This window comes from Nerophis lumbriciformis, linkage group LG11, assembly GCF_033978685.3.
Source record: "Nerophis lumbriciformis linkage group LG11, RoL_Nlum_v2.1, whole genome shotgun sequence".
Classification (NCBI taxonomy): domain Eukaryota; kingdom Metazoa; phylum Chordata; class Actinopteri; order Syngnathiformes; family Syngnathidae; genus Nerophis; species Nerophis lumbriciformis.
The window spans coordinates 49,802,192-49,820,060 of NC_084558.2; the positions used below are offsets into that span (position 1 = coordinate 49,802,192).

General features: G+C 38.6%; 1 protein-coding gene across 2 annotated transcripts in view; it reads right to left on the reverse strand.

Moving 5' to 3' along the window:
- Window positions 1–1,255: 1,255 nt before the first annotated feature.
- The window catches only part of LOC133610195 (homer protein homolog 1-like), a 32,750-nt gene continuing 16,136 nt past the window's right edge, over window positions 1,256–17,869 (reverse strand). Inside the window, exons 3-10 of one of the 2 annotated variants that reach the window (XM_061966294.2) lie at window positions 14,091–14,222; window positions 13,930–14,022; window positions 13,768–13,821; window positions 11,793–11,944; window positions 9,236–9,395; window positions 9,053–9,163; window positions 8,905–8,985; window positions 1,256–1,980 (exon numbers count right to left, since the gene is read on the reverse strand). In XM_061966294.2, the coding sequence (XP_061822278.1) occupies window positions 1,792–1,980; window positions 8,905–8,985; window positions 9,053–9,163; window positions 9,236–9,395; window positions 11,793–11,944; window positions 13,768–13,821; window positions 13,930–14,022; window positions 14,091–14,222 (972 nt within the window). In that variant the 3' untranslated portion in view covers window positions 1,256–1,791. The remainder of the gene's footprint in view (window positions 1,981–8,904; window positions 8,986–9,052; window positions 9,164–9,235; window positions 9,396–11,792; window positions 11,945–13,767; window positions 13,822–13,929; window positions 14,023–14,090; window positions 14,223–17,869) is intronic. The other variant, XM_061966293.2, reaches the window with a different exon arrangement.

Consider the following 17,869-nt stretch of genomic DNA (forward strand, 5'->3'; position numbering starts at 1 on the left):
CATAAAGTTTCGTTCTCGCAACTTCGGTAAACAGCCGCCATCTTTTTTCCCGGTAGAGCAGGAAGCGCTTCTTCTTCTACGCAAGCAACCGCCAAGGTAAGCACCCGCCCCCATAGAAGAGGAAGCGCTTCTTCTTGTACTGTAAGCAACCACCCGCCCCGCCCCCGGAAGAAGAAGAAGCGCGCGGTGCATGCTGGGATATGTGACGTTTCATTTCCATTTGTGTGTTTATGTAAAGACCCCAAAATGGCTCCTATTAAGTGTGTTGTCTGTCTAATTATAAATAATGCAGACGAGGCGTGTTAACTGAGTTCTCAACGTTTACTCACAGCGTGCTCATAACCACATTCTAACTGCCAGCATACAACGCTTCTCAGGGCTACCGCGCATGCTCGTAACTATCGTTGCATGCTGGGTAGTGTAGTTGTTATATTTGCTAGCTCATAACATCACGTTAAGAGACACGCTTACGCGCTTAATTCAATACTCGCCGTCATTCCGGGTGGATTGACAAAAGACCTCCAGCCGCTAGATATTGGTGTCAACAGGGCACTCGAAGCTAGACTGCTAACTGCGTGGGAACAATGGATGACAGAAGGCGAACACACATTCACTAAGACGGAGGCAGCGCCAGACGACGCCAACATCTGCCAGTGGATCGTAAATGCCTGGGCAGATATTTCGGTCACAACTGTGGTCCGAGCTTTCCGGAAGGCAGGATTCACAGAACTGCTGGATAACAGTGACACTGACTCCGATGACTTCGACGAGACGGAACCGTCCATTTTGGATCTCACATTTGCCCAACTTTTCACTTCGGACACCGAAGACGAAGGATTTACGAATGAAGAATAACTTCAGAAAGTGAGCGCTATGTTTATTTTGTGTGTTGTGACATTAACGTTCGAGCAACATTATGTTGCTATTGCTCTGCACTATTTTGAATTTTACTATGTTTGTGATTGCACATTTGCGTACATTTTGGGAGTGAACAGAGTTGTTAGAACGCTGGTTTTTAATATATTATTAAAGTTTGACTGACCTATCTGACTGTTTTTTTGACATTCCCTTTAGCGCAGCGTAGGCGCGGCTTATAGTCCGGGGCGGCTTATTGGTGGACAAAGTTATGAAATATGCCATTCATTGAAGGTGCGCCTTATAGTGCGGAAAATACGGTAATTTGTTGTGGTTTATCACCAACTAAAAAAAAAGACGATTGTTTTGATGTCTTTTACTAGAAAGTGAGAAGTCACAATTTAGTGAGCGTTTCCACGCCAGCGGTTTATTCACAAAGTCTCTCAAAGCAACGACGAGCCCTTGAATAGCAAAAGTGTTTCTCATTTTTGGCAAGAGGAAGAAAAAAAACAAAAAAACATCTCGCTACCAAAAGGCAACATCGACAAAAAAAAGGAAAATATTTGGCAAAAAAAAAATCAAACACAAAAATCTCAGAACCTTTGATAAATAGTGGAAAATATTGCCAGTTTTAAATAGTAACTAAAAAGTACCAGAGATTTAGTGGCAACAAGAAGAAGAAGAAAAAAGTCTTTTTTTTGGAACGCGTGCACCAGAAAGTGAAAGTACCTGAAAGTGTTGCTCACTGGCGCCCTCCTGTGCGCGGCCAGAGAAGAGCGTACCTTGGCGCAAGTCCTGGCTTTTGGCTGCTGATGTCATAGGAAAAGACAAGACAAATCATCAAACGTTGCAGGAAGGCAAGTGGGATCCAAGCCGCTCGGACTTGGCTCTTGTAAACGTGGCGAACGGAAGGTGTAAACAAAGATGTCGGCCGCCTTAGCTGCACTCCAGCAGTTTGGCCAGCGCCTCCCTCAGCTGGCTGAGCTCCAGGATCTTGCCGTCCAGCAGCTGCAGCAGCGAGCGCAGACTCTGCCGGAAGGTTTCCCTCTCGCGCCGGTCGGCCTCCACGCGCTGCTCCAGCTCGCCCAGCTGGGCCTCCAGCGCCTGGTTCATCTGCTCCACCGTCTGCGGGTGGACAAGGCTCCGTTACCGACTCCCACGTCCCGTGTAAGTAGGGCTGGGCGATATATCGCGGGTTTGTCTCTGTGCAGTGTTTCCCACACATTCATTTATTTGTGGCGGCCCGCCACGAAAGAATTACGTCCGCCACAAATGGATTTTTCGGCTTTTGACTCGCTCGACCGCTCATAAAAGCAATGGGACTGTCTGTGAATGTTGCTTGTAGTTACACCTCCGGTGCAGTAGGTGGCGGTAGCCTACTATGCATTGTAACTCCGCCAATAGCACTTAATTCACCTGGTGGGCCAGAAGAAGAAGAAGACGAAGAAGAAGAGGGATGGACGGGATTAAAATACTCGCCGGCTGCTTTTCATAATGATGGCGCTTCCTACGTTTCTACCTCAAACGTCCAAAAGCTGCTGAAAGCCTTGATCCAGGATGCCATAGGGAAAAAAACTTAAATGGTGCCTTTTGGCGATAGTTAGCAGCTTGGTGGCTCATAGCCGGCTAGCTAACGCTTGCTAGCGTGGTAGCATTGCTTCATTTTTACAGGTGTTATAGGTAGACAGGTTATAGCTGCATCGCTCGCGGCTCGTCATATATTTAACGTTAATCCGCGATTTCACCGAGCGTTTCACTGACGCTGCTTCATTAACACCGCCGCTGTTTGACTGTCAATAAACACACATGGACTGAAGCTAAATTGTCCACTGCAGCATGTGAATGCAATGAAAAGAATAAAATCTGAGCCAACCAGCTGTTAAAATGTTGTCCAGGTTAATGTTTTGGCCATTAAAGGCCCTTCATTTCAAGATTTCAACTGTAATCGGGCTTTAAACAGGTGGCTGACCTGTTCGGATAGGTGTAACTGCTACTGGTCAAATAATTAAAATAGCATTTAATTTTACATGTATGCAATGCCATTTAAATGTAATTATAGATAATAATAATAATAATAATAATAATAATAAATACTGTGTAGTGTTGTAAATAGTCAACGGGAAGAATTTTAGTAAGATATAAGCCATGAGCACTACACAGCCAGAAAAAAAACCTAGGCAGGAGAAGTAAAAATATTGGGGCAAGTAGATTTGAGAAGTCAGGCAAGTAGAAAAAAACCTTAACGTTGAACCCTGCATGTGTTGAGCTGCTGCCGCTTAAGGTTAGACGGCACTGTACATAGAGCGCTTCTGCTCGTTAGTAATAAATTCTAATGTTGGATGTTCACTCCTGCACACAGATGAGTATAGAAAAATATTTTCAATGGCCGAAAAGGGCTCGACTTGGAGAGGAGGTAGGCCTACAGTCCGGACCACAGGTGCGACCTGTTCAGCAGCAGCAGGAGGAGGAGGAGGAGGAGGAGGAGGTTGACTGACTGTGGCAGGACACCTCTGCCTCTGTTTCACTTCATGTTGCTGGTAAATAATATGGTTGTAGTAGTAGGCTAAAGTTAAATTATTTAGTATTCACTAATTAAAGGGGCAGAGCTTTAAGAGACATTTTAGCTTTTATATTTTATAAGATATATTTTTTGTAAGAACCACAATTAATAAATATATTTCAGTGAATCACTAATTGTTCAAATCTGTATATAAATATGTACATAAAATGTTGTAATTATATTCCAACTCCGCGTTCTTCTTAGTCATCGCCGCTGCCGCCGCCACCCCCCACACCCTGACCACACCACCACAAATAGATGCCTGTCCTGTGGGAAACACTGCTGTGCGATATAGAAAATGACTATATGGTGATATTGGAGTACACGTTCTCACGCAGTTGCTTTTAGCTGCAGACATTACACTACAGGCATTTGTCACTCTTGTCTCTCCTTCTCACAGAGACATAAAACAAGCGCACCTTCTTACATACGTCACATACTGTCGCGCGTGCAACGTCATACCCTCGCCGAGCAGAGAGGTAGCAACATGGGTAACGTGTTGTTTTGATATGTCACCTTAGGGACATCATGCACAAAAGTGCACTTTAATTTAGTGTTGTTTTGATATGTCACCTTAGGGCAGCGTTTCTCAAAGTGTGGGGCGCGCCCCACTGGTGGGGAAAAGAGACATGACAGGTGGGGCGCGAGGAACGGGAGGAAATTTCACTTTATTTTTTATTATATTCTTAGATTTCTTTTTTACTATGCTTTCATTTTCTATACACACTGTAAATCACTTTGTGATTCTGTCTGTGAAATCTGCTATATAAAGAAATGTAAATTACTTATTTTTCCTGTAGGCTTTAAATTTCTAGGGAGGAGCGAAAGTTTGACAGACATAGCAACAGTAACTAATGGGGGCGTGGCTAAGCGGAACAAATTTGACGAGACAAGCGCAGCAAAATTAAAAGCTGTCCCACTGTCAAACGACGCAGTGGCGAGACGTATATGCGACATTGCAAGTGATCTTGAGGAACAACTTGTAGACAAATGAAAAGAAAGTGGTTTTGCTTTACAAGTGGACGAAGCTACTGACAGCAATAAAGACTGCCTGTTCATCGCATACGTCCGCTTTGTGAATGGCGAGTCACTGTGCGAGGATTTGCTGTTTTGCAAATACATCAAAAATAGAGCCACTGCTGATGAGCCGTTCAAGATAATGGACAGTTTCCTCAAAGAACACGACCTTAAATGGGAAAACTTTGTGGGCTTTTGCTCTGATGGCGCACAGACCATGGCAGGGTCAAGAAACAGGCTGCAGGCTCTAATAAAGAGGGTTGCGCCAAATGCGCATTGGACACACTGTGTCATTCACCGGGAAGCACTCGCGTCAAGGCAGCTCAGCCCCGAACTCAATGAGGTTTTAACATGTTGTGAGCGCGGTAAATTTGATCAAAACACGACCACTGAAAGCGCGACTGTTCTCTGCACTGTGTGAGGAAATGGGAGCTGATCACACAGCCGTGCTGTTTCACAGTGAAGCAAAGTGGCTCTCCCGAGGCAAAGTGCTGTCACTTGCCCTGTCTTGCCAAATGCATAGCTCCTCTTTTTTTGCAAAGATTGCAAAGTGGCACTTTTATTAGGGCCCGCATGGCCCATTGCATAAGTGCAATGGGACATAAGGACCTATTGTATTTGTAAGGTTTTATTCTTTATTCTTTCTTTTTTCTTCCGCCGCCTCTTTGAGCACTAATTTGACCCACTTAAAATGCTTCAAAACTCACCATATTTGACCCACACATCAGGACCTGCGAAAATTGCCTTTTAAAAAAAAAACGAACCCAAAAACTCAAAATTGCGCTCTAGCGCCCCCTAAAAAGAAAAAAAAACTAAGCTGCCTGTAACTCCCACTAGGAAGGTCGGAGAGACATGAAACAAAAACCTCTATGTAGGTCTGACTTACACCTACCTTTCATAATTGTATATCCTCGGGCAAAAATCAACAGGAAGTTGGCAATTCCCCCTTCAAGACAAAAAAGTACTAAAAACAGTCACTTTTGCCTCTTTGAGCTGTAATTTGACCCCCTTAACATGCTTCAAAACTCACCAAACTGAACACACACATCAGGACTGGCTAAAATTGCGATCTAAAAAAAAAACCTAACCCCAAATCTAAAAATTGCACTCTACTGCAATTTTTTAATAAAACGCAAAAAAAACTGCTCCTCGGAAGAAAAAAATTACAAAACTGCCTGTAACTCCCACTGGGAAAGTCGGAGAGACATGAAACAAAAACCTCTATGTAGGTCTCACTTAGACCTACATTTCATAGATTGACAACCCCCAGCAAAAATCAACAGGAAGTTTGCTATTCCCTCTTCAAAACAAATTTTTTGTAAAAACCGGTCACCTTCCTTCAAAAACGATCTCCTCTGAGCGCGTTTGTCGTTTCGGCTTCAAACTAACACAGGAGAGAGATTGAACCGTTGTGATTACAATGACAGAAGCGCTTTTTTTCTAACTGCTCCGGTTTTGATTTTATGAGCCTTCAAAGAACCGCTGCGCTGATGCTGCTGCGCTGCTGTTTTTTAAGATGGCTGCTTAAAAGCAGGAAGCACCAACATGCCCACACAATGCAGACAAGGTACCGGTAGGTACACTAGACAAAAGTCTTGGGACACTTCAGACTAAAAGTAGACAAAAGTATTGGGACACTTATGACTAGCACCTGCCAAATACGCGGGCCCGACCAATGCTGCTTGCAGCTTTAATTTTATTTATTATTGAACTTGATGCAAGTTATTTGATTTATTATTGAACTTGATGCAAGTTATAACACTTTTATTTGATTTATTATTGAACTTGATGCAAGTTATAACACTTTTCTTGATTTATTATTGAACTTGATGCAATTTATAACACTTTTGTTTTATTTATTATTGAACTTGATGCAAGCTATACCACAGCTGCACAGTTATTTTATTTATTATTGAACTTGATGTTATTTTATGTTATTGAGTTTGAATGTGTACAACTTGATGTTACTTGATGTTCAATAAATTTGAAAATGTTAAGCTTGGCATTAGCGTTCTGTTGGGGCGATGGGGGCAGGTGGGGCTTGAAAACTCCCCCTTGTCCAAAGTGGGGGATGACCAAAAAAGTTTGAGAACCACTGCCTTAGGGACATCATGCACAAAAGTGCACTTTAATTTAGTGTTGTTTTGATATGTCACCTTAGGGACATCTTGCACAAAAGTGCACTTTATTTGTTTTAAACTATTGTAGTGGCATTATGTACAAAAAGTGCACTTTAATTTAGTGTTGTTTTAATATGTCACCTTAGGGACATCTTGCACAAAAATGCACTTTAATTTAGTGTTGTTTTGATATGTCACCTTAGGGACATCATGCACAAAAGTGCACTTTAATTTAGTGTTGTTTTGATATGTCACCTTAAGGACATCTTGCACAAAAGTGCACTTTATTTGTTTTAAACTATTGTAGTGGCGTTATGTACAAAAAGTGCACTTTAATTTAGTGTTGTTTTGATATGTCACCTTAGGGACATCATGCACAAAAGTGCACTTTAATTTAGTGTTGTTTTGATATGTCACCTTAGGGCAGTGGTTCTCAAACTTTTTTTGTCATCCCCCACTTTGGACAAGGGGGAGTTTTCAAGCCCCACCTGCCCCCATCGCTCCAACAGAGCGCTAATGCCAAGCTTTAACATTTTCAAATTTATTGAACATCAAGTTGTATACATTCAAACTCAATAACATAAAATAACATCAAGTTCAATGATAAATAAAATAACTGTGCAGCTGTGGTACAACTTGCATCAAGTTCAATAATAAATAAAATAACTTCCATCAAGTTCAATAATAAATAAAACAAAAGTGTTATAACTTGCATCAAGTTCAATAATAAATCAAAAAAAGTGTTATAACTTGCATCACGTTCAATAATAAATCAAAAAAAGTGTTATAACTTGAATCAAGTTCAATAATAAATCAAATAAGTGTTATAACTTGCATCAAGTTCAATAATAAATCAAAACAAGTGTTATAACTTGCATCACGTTCAATAATAAATCAAAAAGTGTTATAACTTGAATCAAGTTCAATAATAAATCAAATAAGTGTTATAACTTGCATCAAGTTCAATAATAAATCAAAAAAAGTGTTATAACTTGCATCAAGTTCAATAATAAATCAAAAAAAGTGTTATAACTTGCATCACGTTCAATAATAAATCAAAAAAAGTGTTATAACTTGCATCAAGTTCAATAATAAATCAAATAAAAGTGTTATAACTTGCATCAAGTTCAATAATAAATCAAATAACTTGCATCAAGTTCAATAATAAATCAAAAAAAGTGTTATAACTTGCATCAAGTTCAATAATAAATAAAACAAAAGTGTTATAACTTGCATCAAGTTCAATAATAAATCAAAAGGGCGAGTGACAGCACTTTTCCCCGGGAGAGCCACCTTGCTTCACTGTGAAACAGCACGGCTGTATGATCAGCTCCCATTTCCTCACACAGTGCAGAGAACAGTCGCACTTTCAGTGGTCGTGTTTTGATCAAATTTACCGCGCTCACATCTGTTAAAACCTCATTGAGTTCGGGGCTGAGCTGCCTTGACGCGAGTGCTTCCCGGTGAATGACAAAGTGTGTGCCCGTCACATTTTTGTTTCTCTGCAGGCGCTGGCTCTGGCTCGACGACCTTTGAGGTGCGAGTCACAAATGTATATATTTGTGTAATTGTGGCCCACACATTAGCCTGCTACCAATCCGCGTGAAAGTTTGTTCCGCTTAGCCCCGGCCCCATTTGTTACTGTTGCTATGTCTGTCAAACTTTCTCTCGTACCGAGAAATATAAAGCCTACAGTAAAAATAAGTACCGGTAATTTCCATTTATTTATATAGCGGATTTCACAGACAGAATCACAAAGTGATTTACAGTGTGTATAGAAAATGAAAGCATAGTAAAAAAAATAATCTAAGAATATAAAAAATAAATAAAAATTTAAAGTGAAATTTCCTCCCGTTCCTCGCGCCCCACCTGTCATGTCTCTATTCCCCACCAGTGGGGCGCGCCCCACACTTTGAGAAACGCTGCCTTAGGGACATCTTGCACAAAAGTGCACTTTAATATAGTGTTGTTTTGATATGTCACCTTAGTGACATCATGCACAAAAGTGCACTAATAGCTTGTTTTAAAATGTCTCTGACAATCTTGCACTTTCTGTTTTAAAATGACATGAATGTTTGTGCTACTGCTTAATAACTGTTTAATAAATACACTTTTAGTTGTGATTTCCCTCTCTGCATGAAAGTGTAAAAGTAGCATATATTAATGCAGTATGAAGAAGAATGTTTTAATGTAGACACATAGAATCATCATACTGCTGTGATTATATGCATCAAGGCTAAGGTAAAATATGGAGATATATATGGTGTATCGTGACATGGCCTAAACATATCGAGATATTAATAAAAGGCCATATCGCCCAACCCTACGTGTAAGCCCCGCCCCCTTCCTCACCTGCAGCTTGTGTGTGAGCGAGTCTCTTTGGGAGTGAAACTGGTTGGCACTCTGCACGTCCATCTTCAGACGCTCCAACTCCTGGCGAGAGAGGAGGCACAGAGGTCAGAGTTGACAGGCGTGTACGTGAGCGTGCGCACGCACGTACGTCCTCCTTGCTCCTCAGCGCCTCCTCCAGCTCCTCGATGGTGCGGTTCAGCGCCGTCTTGTCCGACCTCGTCGCCGTGGTCTGCCCGCTGACGCACTCCAGCTCCGTCACCTTTGCGCAAGTTTTTTTTTTTTTTTTTAAACAAACAAAAAAAGGCGCAAACTTGCAGATTGACCTTCATACCCGTCTATGCAGCCGCTCCGCCTCCTCTTGGTAGGCGGCCAGCTGCTGCTTCCACTGTTTCACGTTAGCTGTAGACTCCAGCAGCGCCGCCGTTAGTTTAGCGTTGTTGCCTTTTAGTGCCGCTAGCTCCGCCTCCCAGTGCTTGTTGACGCTCGGGGAGCTGCGGACACGCATGAAGACGTTAGCGGCTTGCTAGCACATACATAACATACGTTGCTATCACTTCATAACAACAATATTACAAGATGGCTGCTATTAATACTATTATTATGGGCCCACATTATTATTCCACATACTTGATTATTATTATAGTTCCGCACGTTTCTCTTACACTTAATACGCGACGATCCAGCCAACGAACCCCCACATATGTTATACCGTCGTTCGCGCCAATGGGGGTACTTTGAAATAGGAACATTTCGTGTTACCGTGGCATTCACAAATAAAAAAAAACGGGCCAATCGAATGGGTACATTTGTGAGAAATATATATTCAATTATTTTTAATATCAAAAAATAAAAAATAAAAATAAAAACCTCTGTATTGACAGTTATTTACAATATAATATAATATTTACATTTTACCTATTTAAAAATACATTTTGTTAGTATTATTAAAATTATAAACAACAAATATAATCCCAATAAAAACTTACTCTTTTATTTGAAAAACTAATTTAAATTTTATTAAAAATAAAAATGATAAAATACAATAAAATTATGTCATTATAAATGATACAAAATGTATGCCATTTTTATTTTAGTTTTTAAAATATAATTAAAATGTTTGCCATTAAAATTGTATATATGTAATTTTATAGTATTAAAAATAAAAAAAATCAAATCCAACAATTTTAAATTAAACAAAAATGTATGAATATTTATTTTATTATTTTCCAATCATAATTGTATTTTTTTATTAATTTAAACCTTAAATATTTCAAATATACATAAAATACACTTTATAATATTAAAAAATTTAAAACACAATTATAAAAAATAAAACTTGAGATAGACATTTTTATTTTTAAGTATATCTAAAATATGATACATGTTCATATTTTGAAATAAATATATTTTATTAGAATTAAAAATAAAAATAATAAAATACAACAATTATAATTAAAATAGAAATGTCTATTTTTATTCTTAAATATAATTACATTATGATTTTAATATTATAAACATTACATATTTTAAATAAATGTAATTTTTTTGTCATTTCAAACAAATGATATACTACAATAAAACCAAGAATAAAAAAATTATATCCATCCATCCTTCCATTCATTCATTTTCTACCGCTTGTCCCTTTCGGAGTTGCGGGGGGTGCTGGAGCCTATCTCAGCTGCATTCGTATCGTTATTTGTATCTTATTTTTTAAATATATTTAGATTATGATAGAATATTTCGATTTTACATATTTGAATTATTGAAAAAGTACATTTTATCAGTATTACTAATGAAAATGATAAAATACAACAATAATAATTATATATATTTTTAGGTACATATAATTACATTATTTCATATATTCAAATTTTACATGAGATAGGCTCCAGCACCCCCCGCGATCCCGAAAGGGACAAGCAGTAGAAAATGGATGGATGGATATAATTTTTTTATTCTTGGTTTTATTGTAGTATATCATTTGTTTGAAATTAATAAAAAATATTTATTTAAAATATGTAATGTTTATAATATTAAAATCACAATATACATAAAAATTGATTTCAAAAATATTGAAAATAAAAACAAAATGTAACAAAAGCGAACGCTAATATTAAAAATATATAAAAATTTGTATTGGACTTTTTTGTTGTAGTTTAAAATCTAATTACGATACAATATTTAAATCGTATACATAAATACATTTAATTAGTATTACAAATAAAAATGATAAAATATGATGATACATTTTTAGTTTTTTATTTCTAAAATTAGATTATGATTCAAAATGTCCATATTTCTAATATAAAGACACATTTTACAAATAAAAAAATTAAAATTGTATGAAATTATAAAATAAAATAAAATAAAAAATAAAGACAAACAAAAATAAAAATACAAATAAAAATACAAATACAAATACAAATACAAATAAAAATAAAATATATTAACACACAGGAGTATTATTGATATGAAATATATTGCATGTGATCATGCGAGAGAAACTTTGTGGATTATTTCTGGATATTTCTCTGATGCATTGTTTCTTACAAATTAAATAAACAATTAAAATATGAGTAAATTATGGTAAATGTGAATTAATTAAAATGATTTAATTCATGACCAAATGATTTAATAAATTACATAAGTAGTTTTAATCAAATTAAATAAAAACAAATTGAAATTGCGAAATATGATCCTAAATAATCATATTGAATGAATGTATTATTTCAATCATGACCGATAGTTACTTAAAAAAAAAAAAGTTGTATCTTTTTTTTTTTTTATATATTTGTTATTGTTAAATGTATTATTATTGAAGTAGTTTGTGTTACATCTTGAAAGCAGCATTTGTATTCTTATTGTAAGACTGTAAGTGCGTCACCCACCTGTGGGAGAAGACAAGTGCATTGTGGGAAGGCTCTGCTCCGCCCCGGGCTTCAAAGGGCTGCGGCATGTCGGGCGCTGCCCTCTCGTCCTCTGTGCCGTTCACGCTCTCAGAGGTCAAAGGCGACGGCGGGGCAAGACTGCTGGTGGACTCCTGGGCGACACAAACGTTTGGATTTCATTGCCGGTAGACACGCAATCTCCAGCACTCCCCGCAACCCCGAAAGGGACAAGCGGTAGGAAATGGATGGATAGATGGATGGATTTTTTTTTTTTTATTCCCAGTTTTATTGTAGTATATCAGTTGTTTGAAATCATAAAAAATATATATTTATTTAAAATATGTACGGTAATGTTTATAATATTCAAATCATAATGTAATTATATTTAAAAATAAAAATAGACATGTTTATTTTAATTATAATTGTTGTATTTTATTATTTTTATTTTTAATTCTAATAAAATACATTTATTTAAAAATGTGAACACGTATCATATTGTAGTTATGCATTAAAATAAAAATGTCTATCTCAAGTTTTATTATTTATTATTTTGTTTTACATTTTTTTATATTATAAAGTGTATATTATGTATATTTAAAATATTTAAGATGTAAATTAATAAATAATACAATTATGATTGGAAAATAATAAAATAAAAATTCATACATTTTTGTTTAATTTAAAATTGTTGGATTTGATTATTTTTATTTTTTAATACTAGTAAAATTACATATGTACAATTTAAATCAAAATCAGAATCAGAATCGTTTTATTGCCATTGTTTGAGAACGGGTTCACAAACTAGGTATTTTTCTTGGTGCAATGGTGCAACATAAAACAACACAGATTTGGTAATAACAAGAGCTGTAACTGAGCTATCAGATCTTGTTATAGACTTAGAAGGAATTCAAAGGAGCTACTGTTAGGGAAAACATTTTAATTATATTTTAAAAAGTAAAATACAAATGGCATACATTTTGTGTTATTTATAATAACATAATTTTATTATATTTTATCATTTTTATTTTTAATAAAATTGAAATTGTTTTTTTAAATATCTGAAATGATGACATTTTAAAAAGTGTAAGTTTTTATTGTAATTATATTTGTTGTTTATAATTTTAATAATACCAACAAAATTTATTTTTAAATAGGTAACATTTAAATATTATATTATAATGTAAATAACTGTCAATACAGAGTTTTTTACATTTTTTTATTTTTGATATTATTAAAAATAATTTAATATATACTGTATTTCTCACAAATGTACCCATTCGATTGGCCCATTTTTGTTTTACTTTGTGAATAGCGTTGCCATGGTAACACGAAATGTTCCTAATTCAAAGTACCTTCATTGGCGCGAACGAGACCTTTACGACAGTATGACATATGTGGGGGTTCGTTGGCCGGATCGTCTCGTATTAAGTGTAAGGGAAACGTGCGGAACTATAATAATAATCAAGTTTGAAGTAGGGCTTCACGGTGGGAGAGGGGTTAGTGCATCTGCCTCACAATACGAAGGTCCTGAGTAGTCTTGGGTTCAATCCCGGGCTCGGGATCTTTCTGTGTGGAGTTTGCATGTCCTCCCCGTGACTGCGTGGGTTCCCTCCGGGTACTCCGGCTTCCTCCCACTTCCAAAGACATGCACCTGGGGATAAGTTGATTGGCAACACTAAATTGGCCCTAGTGTGTGGATGTGAGTGTGAATGTTGTCTGTCTATCTGTGTTGGCCCTGCGATGAGGTGGCGACTTGTCCAGGGTGTACCCCGCCTTCCGCCCGATTGTAGCTGAGATAGGCTCCAGCGCCCCCCGCGACCCCAAAGGGAATAAGCGGTAGAAAATGGATGGATGGAAGTTTGAAGTATGTGTTAACGGGGGAAAGTCAAATTAGATGAGACCAAAGACGATGCCACCAAACGGGAAGTGGGAGGAGCTTGTTTGAGAGTGGGAGGGGCCGCCATGTTACGTTTACCTTCTTTAAAGCGTGTTTGTTGGCCGCTAACACCTTCCGTGTCACAGCGCCGCCCTGTGGAGCGGTCGGGCAGAGGGAGGCGACGGGCGTTAGCTTAGCACGCGCGATGTAGCACGGGCGCTAAAGAAGAATCGGCCGTAAAATGCGGCCATGTTTGTTTACCTGAGAGGGCGTGCTGGTGAACTCCATCTTCTCCTGGTTCTTCTCCTTGGCGAGCCGCGCCGCCTCCTTGAACTCCGCAAACTTGTCTGCAAACTGGAAAGAAAAGTCGCGCGGTCACTGGCCGTCGCCCACGCCGACGGGCGGCGGCGGTGGATGGAGACCTTGCTGAGGTGGCCCTCGGACGAGAAGCCCAGGCCGTAGACGGTGTTGGCGCGGCTGTCGGCCCACTGGCCGAACTTCTGCGACGTCTTGGTGAAGGTCATGTTGGGGGTGATGGTGCTGTTGATGACGGCCTGGGCAACACCACAAACGTACGTCACACTTCAACCACTCTAACACCGCCGCTTGCCAGCATGTCTCCTTATGACTGAAGTCAATTATATTTATATAGCGCTTTTCTCTAGTGACTCAAAGCGCTTTTACATAGTGAAACCCAATATCAAGGTTAGATTTAAACCAGCGTGGATGGCACTGGGAGGAGGTGGGTAAAGTGTCTTGCCCAAGGACACAACGGCAGTTACTAGGGGATCGAACCTGGAACCCTCAAGTTGCTGGCACGGCCACTCTACCGACCGAGCTATACCGCCCCACTGAGGACTGAGGACATGCTAACAAGCTACAACGGAGGAGAACCAGGCCCTCCTGTGTTTACTTCTCAACTAATCCTACTGGCGAGGAGACTGAGGGCAGATGAAGCAAAGTGGAGACTGCGGAGCCCAACAACACAGCGCTAAGACATAGCAACACCGTAAGCTATCGCTAGAAAGTGTTTATTTTGCTGTCATCAACAGCTACATGCTGACATCAGAGTGCAACGAGGGTTTCTTGCGTGTACAGGGCAGCTGCAGCCAGGGGGAGACTGCGGAGTCCACAAATGCAGAGCTAGGACATCGCAACAGGGTAAGCTAAAGCTAGCAGGTGTGTTTATTTTTGTCTAAACTCAGTGTTGGGACTAACTCATACTTGCCAACCCTCCCGGATTTTCCGGGAGACTCCCGAAATTCAGCGCCTGTCCCGAAAACCTCCCGGGACAAATTTTCTCCCGAAAATCTCCCGAAATTCAGGCGGAGCTTGGGGCCACGCCCCCTCCAGCTCCATGCGGACCTGAATGACGTGTTGACAGCCTGTTGTACATGCATATGTGACCCACCCATAATGTGTCACATTTTTGTGTTTATTTTTTTAGTTTATTTTGTGGTTTGAATTCGTTTTTGGAGCTGTCATTACACATTTATCAGTATTCACATTGGTCAGTAGGGGGCAGTAGGGCGTTTCTTCCCAATTGAATGCTATCACCTGCAGACCGGAAGTGTCTTGTCATTCTGATGAGCGCGACCAGTCTGTGAACAATTGAAACGTCCTGTGTGCTTTTTCCTCCTGTATAACAGGTTAGTTTTGGTGAATCAACTCACTGAAGAATATCCATGTGATCTTTATAAGTTTAAGTACACATTCTGATGGTGGAGCCTAACTCTAAAGTGTTTGTGAGTTGTAGTTTGTATTTGTGAATGAATCCAGTGCACAGCTGCAGTAATCAATACAAAAAGGCGACGTGAGTGCGCAATGTTTATATAGGAACTTCTGATCCTAATTCAGACTCCCAAATTAGAGCTCCCGTTTTCTTATTGATTTTATAATGTATATTTGTATAATGTGTGTGTTCTGAAATAGTGACAGAGAATAGAACAAGGATGGACAATTCAACCCTTAACTCAACAATGAGTAGAGGAGTGTTATGTGTGTGTATAAATGAACACTGAAATTCAAGTATTTCTTTTATTTATGTATGTATATATATATATATATATATATATATATATATATATATATATATATATATATATATATATATATATATATATATATATATATATATAGCTAGAATTCACTGAAAGTCAAGTATTTCTTATATATATATATATATATATATATATATATATATATATATATATATATATATATATATATTAACCACGCCCCCAACCACGCCCCCGCCCCACCCCCGACCACGCCCCCCCACCTCCCGAAATCGGAGGTCTCAAAGTTGGCAAGTATGGACTAACTTACTTACTTCGTAACGCGTTACTGTAACGTCGTTATTATCGGCGGTAACGAGTAGTCTAACGCGTTATTTTTTACATTCAGTAACTCAGTTACCGTTGCTACATGATACGTTACTGCGTTATTTTACGTTATTTTTTATGTAGTATCGGCTAGAGACAGAAGTTCTGAGTGTGTTTTATTGAAGCGCTGCGGTGTCGTCCTTCTGAATCTTCTTGAGTCACAACGGGGAGAAGAGAAGAGGCGCGCTCTGTGTCTACTAACAAGACATCATGGCGGAGCCGCAGTCGAGTTTCTTAACATGGAGATATTCTCACTACTTTTCTTTTGTCGAGCACAAAGAAAAGAACATTTTAGTTAAATTTAAGTTGTGTCTTGGATCAAAGATTCTATCTACTGCCCAAAACATCAATTCAAATCTGCTGAAACAGCTACAAAGGCAACATGCTTCGACGAAGCTAGTAAAGAGAGGCACAGACTCCGATGCCACTTCACCTCCACCTAAGGATTTTAACGGAGGCACTGCTAGCGAGGACAACATTGATAGAGCCTTGCAGCGTATGTGCTAGAAGACATGCAGGCTATTTCTACAGTGGAGTCACCCGCTTTCAGGCAACTAATTAGCATGATAGCGGCGTCAAACAGCAAATGGCACGGAAAACATTTTCACGTACCTGGACAGTGAGGACGTAAACATGGAAAGCGAGCTAAGGAAGACACTCCAAACTCTGCCTCTGCTCATCATTCAGCACTGAAGGTACACACACTCTTGTCAATTTCCTTATATACTCTTTCATTCTAGACTTCTAGAGTGTTTGATTATCACATCACTCTAAATGTATAGACTATAAAGTTCACAAACATAAAGAGGGATCCTAGTGGGCCAGGCCAATCTTTCTTTATCTCTAAACTAAAACTGGGGAAATGCGTAGAGTGTTCTGAGCTTCAGTACAGTGTTGATCTCATGAAGTCATGATTTTATTTCACAATTCCTTGAGAGAAAAAAATGCCTGGTTAGGCTTTATGTATGTCATATGTGCCTTCCTTGGTTTACAGCTATGTTGTTATTACTGTATGCTGTTTGTTACTTATGTATGTTATGATGCAGCTATCTAACATAGTTTTGTCAATTTGTTCTGGCCTGAAATAAATTGGCCCTTTGAAACATATCTTTGTCTTTGTGTGTTGTATGTAGAGCACATTGCTTAGCAGAGTTCAGTGATGCAAATGCATGTCAAGTTGATCAACACATTGTATTATTCTCCAGTGCAATAACAGTACTGAAATGAAGGCTAAAAGGGCATTAATGGGAGCTTTAAAAAAAAAAGTAGTAACTAAATAGTTACTTTTCACAATAACGCATTACTTTTTGGTGTAATTAACAGTTAGTAACTGAGTTACTTTTGAAATAAAGTAACTAGTAACTAACTAGTGTTGCGTTTTGGACCAGTTGTTCCTCCCAGGGAATTCAAGTCACAAGTCGCTCCCAAGCTCTTTACGACACTTAAAGCTGAGTTGAAAAACCACCAGAGACAGAATAGGTATTTTGTAATATATTTGCAAAGCTTTGCATATATATACATTTGAGACCAGTCCAGCATAGAACATTCAATTGCGCCGCTAAGATGGTCTGCCCCCCGAATCACCCTCTCCCCTCTTAAGTCCCTGGCAGTCCTGTGTCTCTAGCCAAAACAAATGTCCATTATCTCTCTCTAACATTCCTCATTCAAGGTTAAGCACACAGTTTTGCAGACAACCAAAAGACCACAATTGGAAGAAAAACACTAGCTGTTTTGTAATATGATTATGAAATCAAAAGAAGTAACACTTAAATTCGGATATATGTAAATATCTGCCTCCGACACTAGCTACTGGTTTT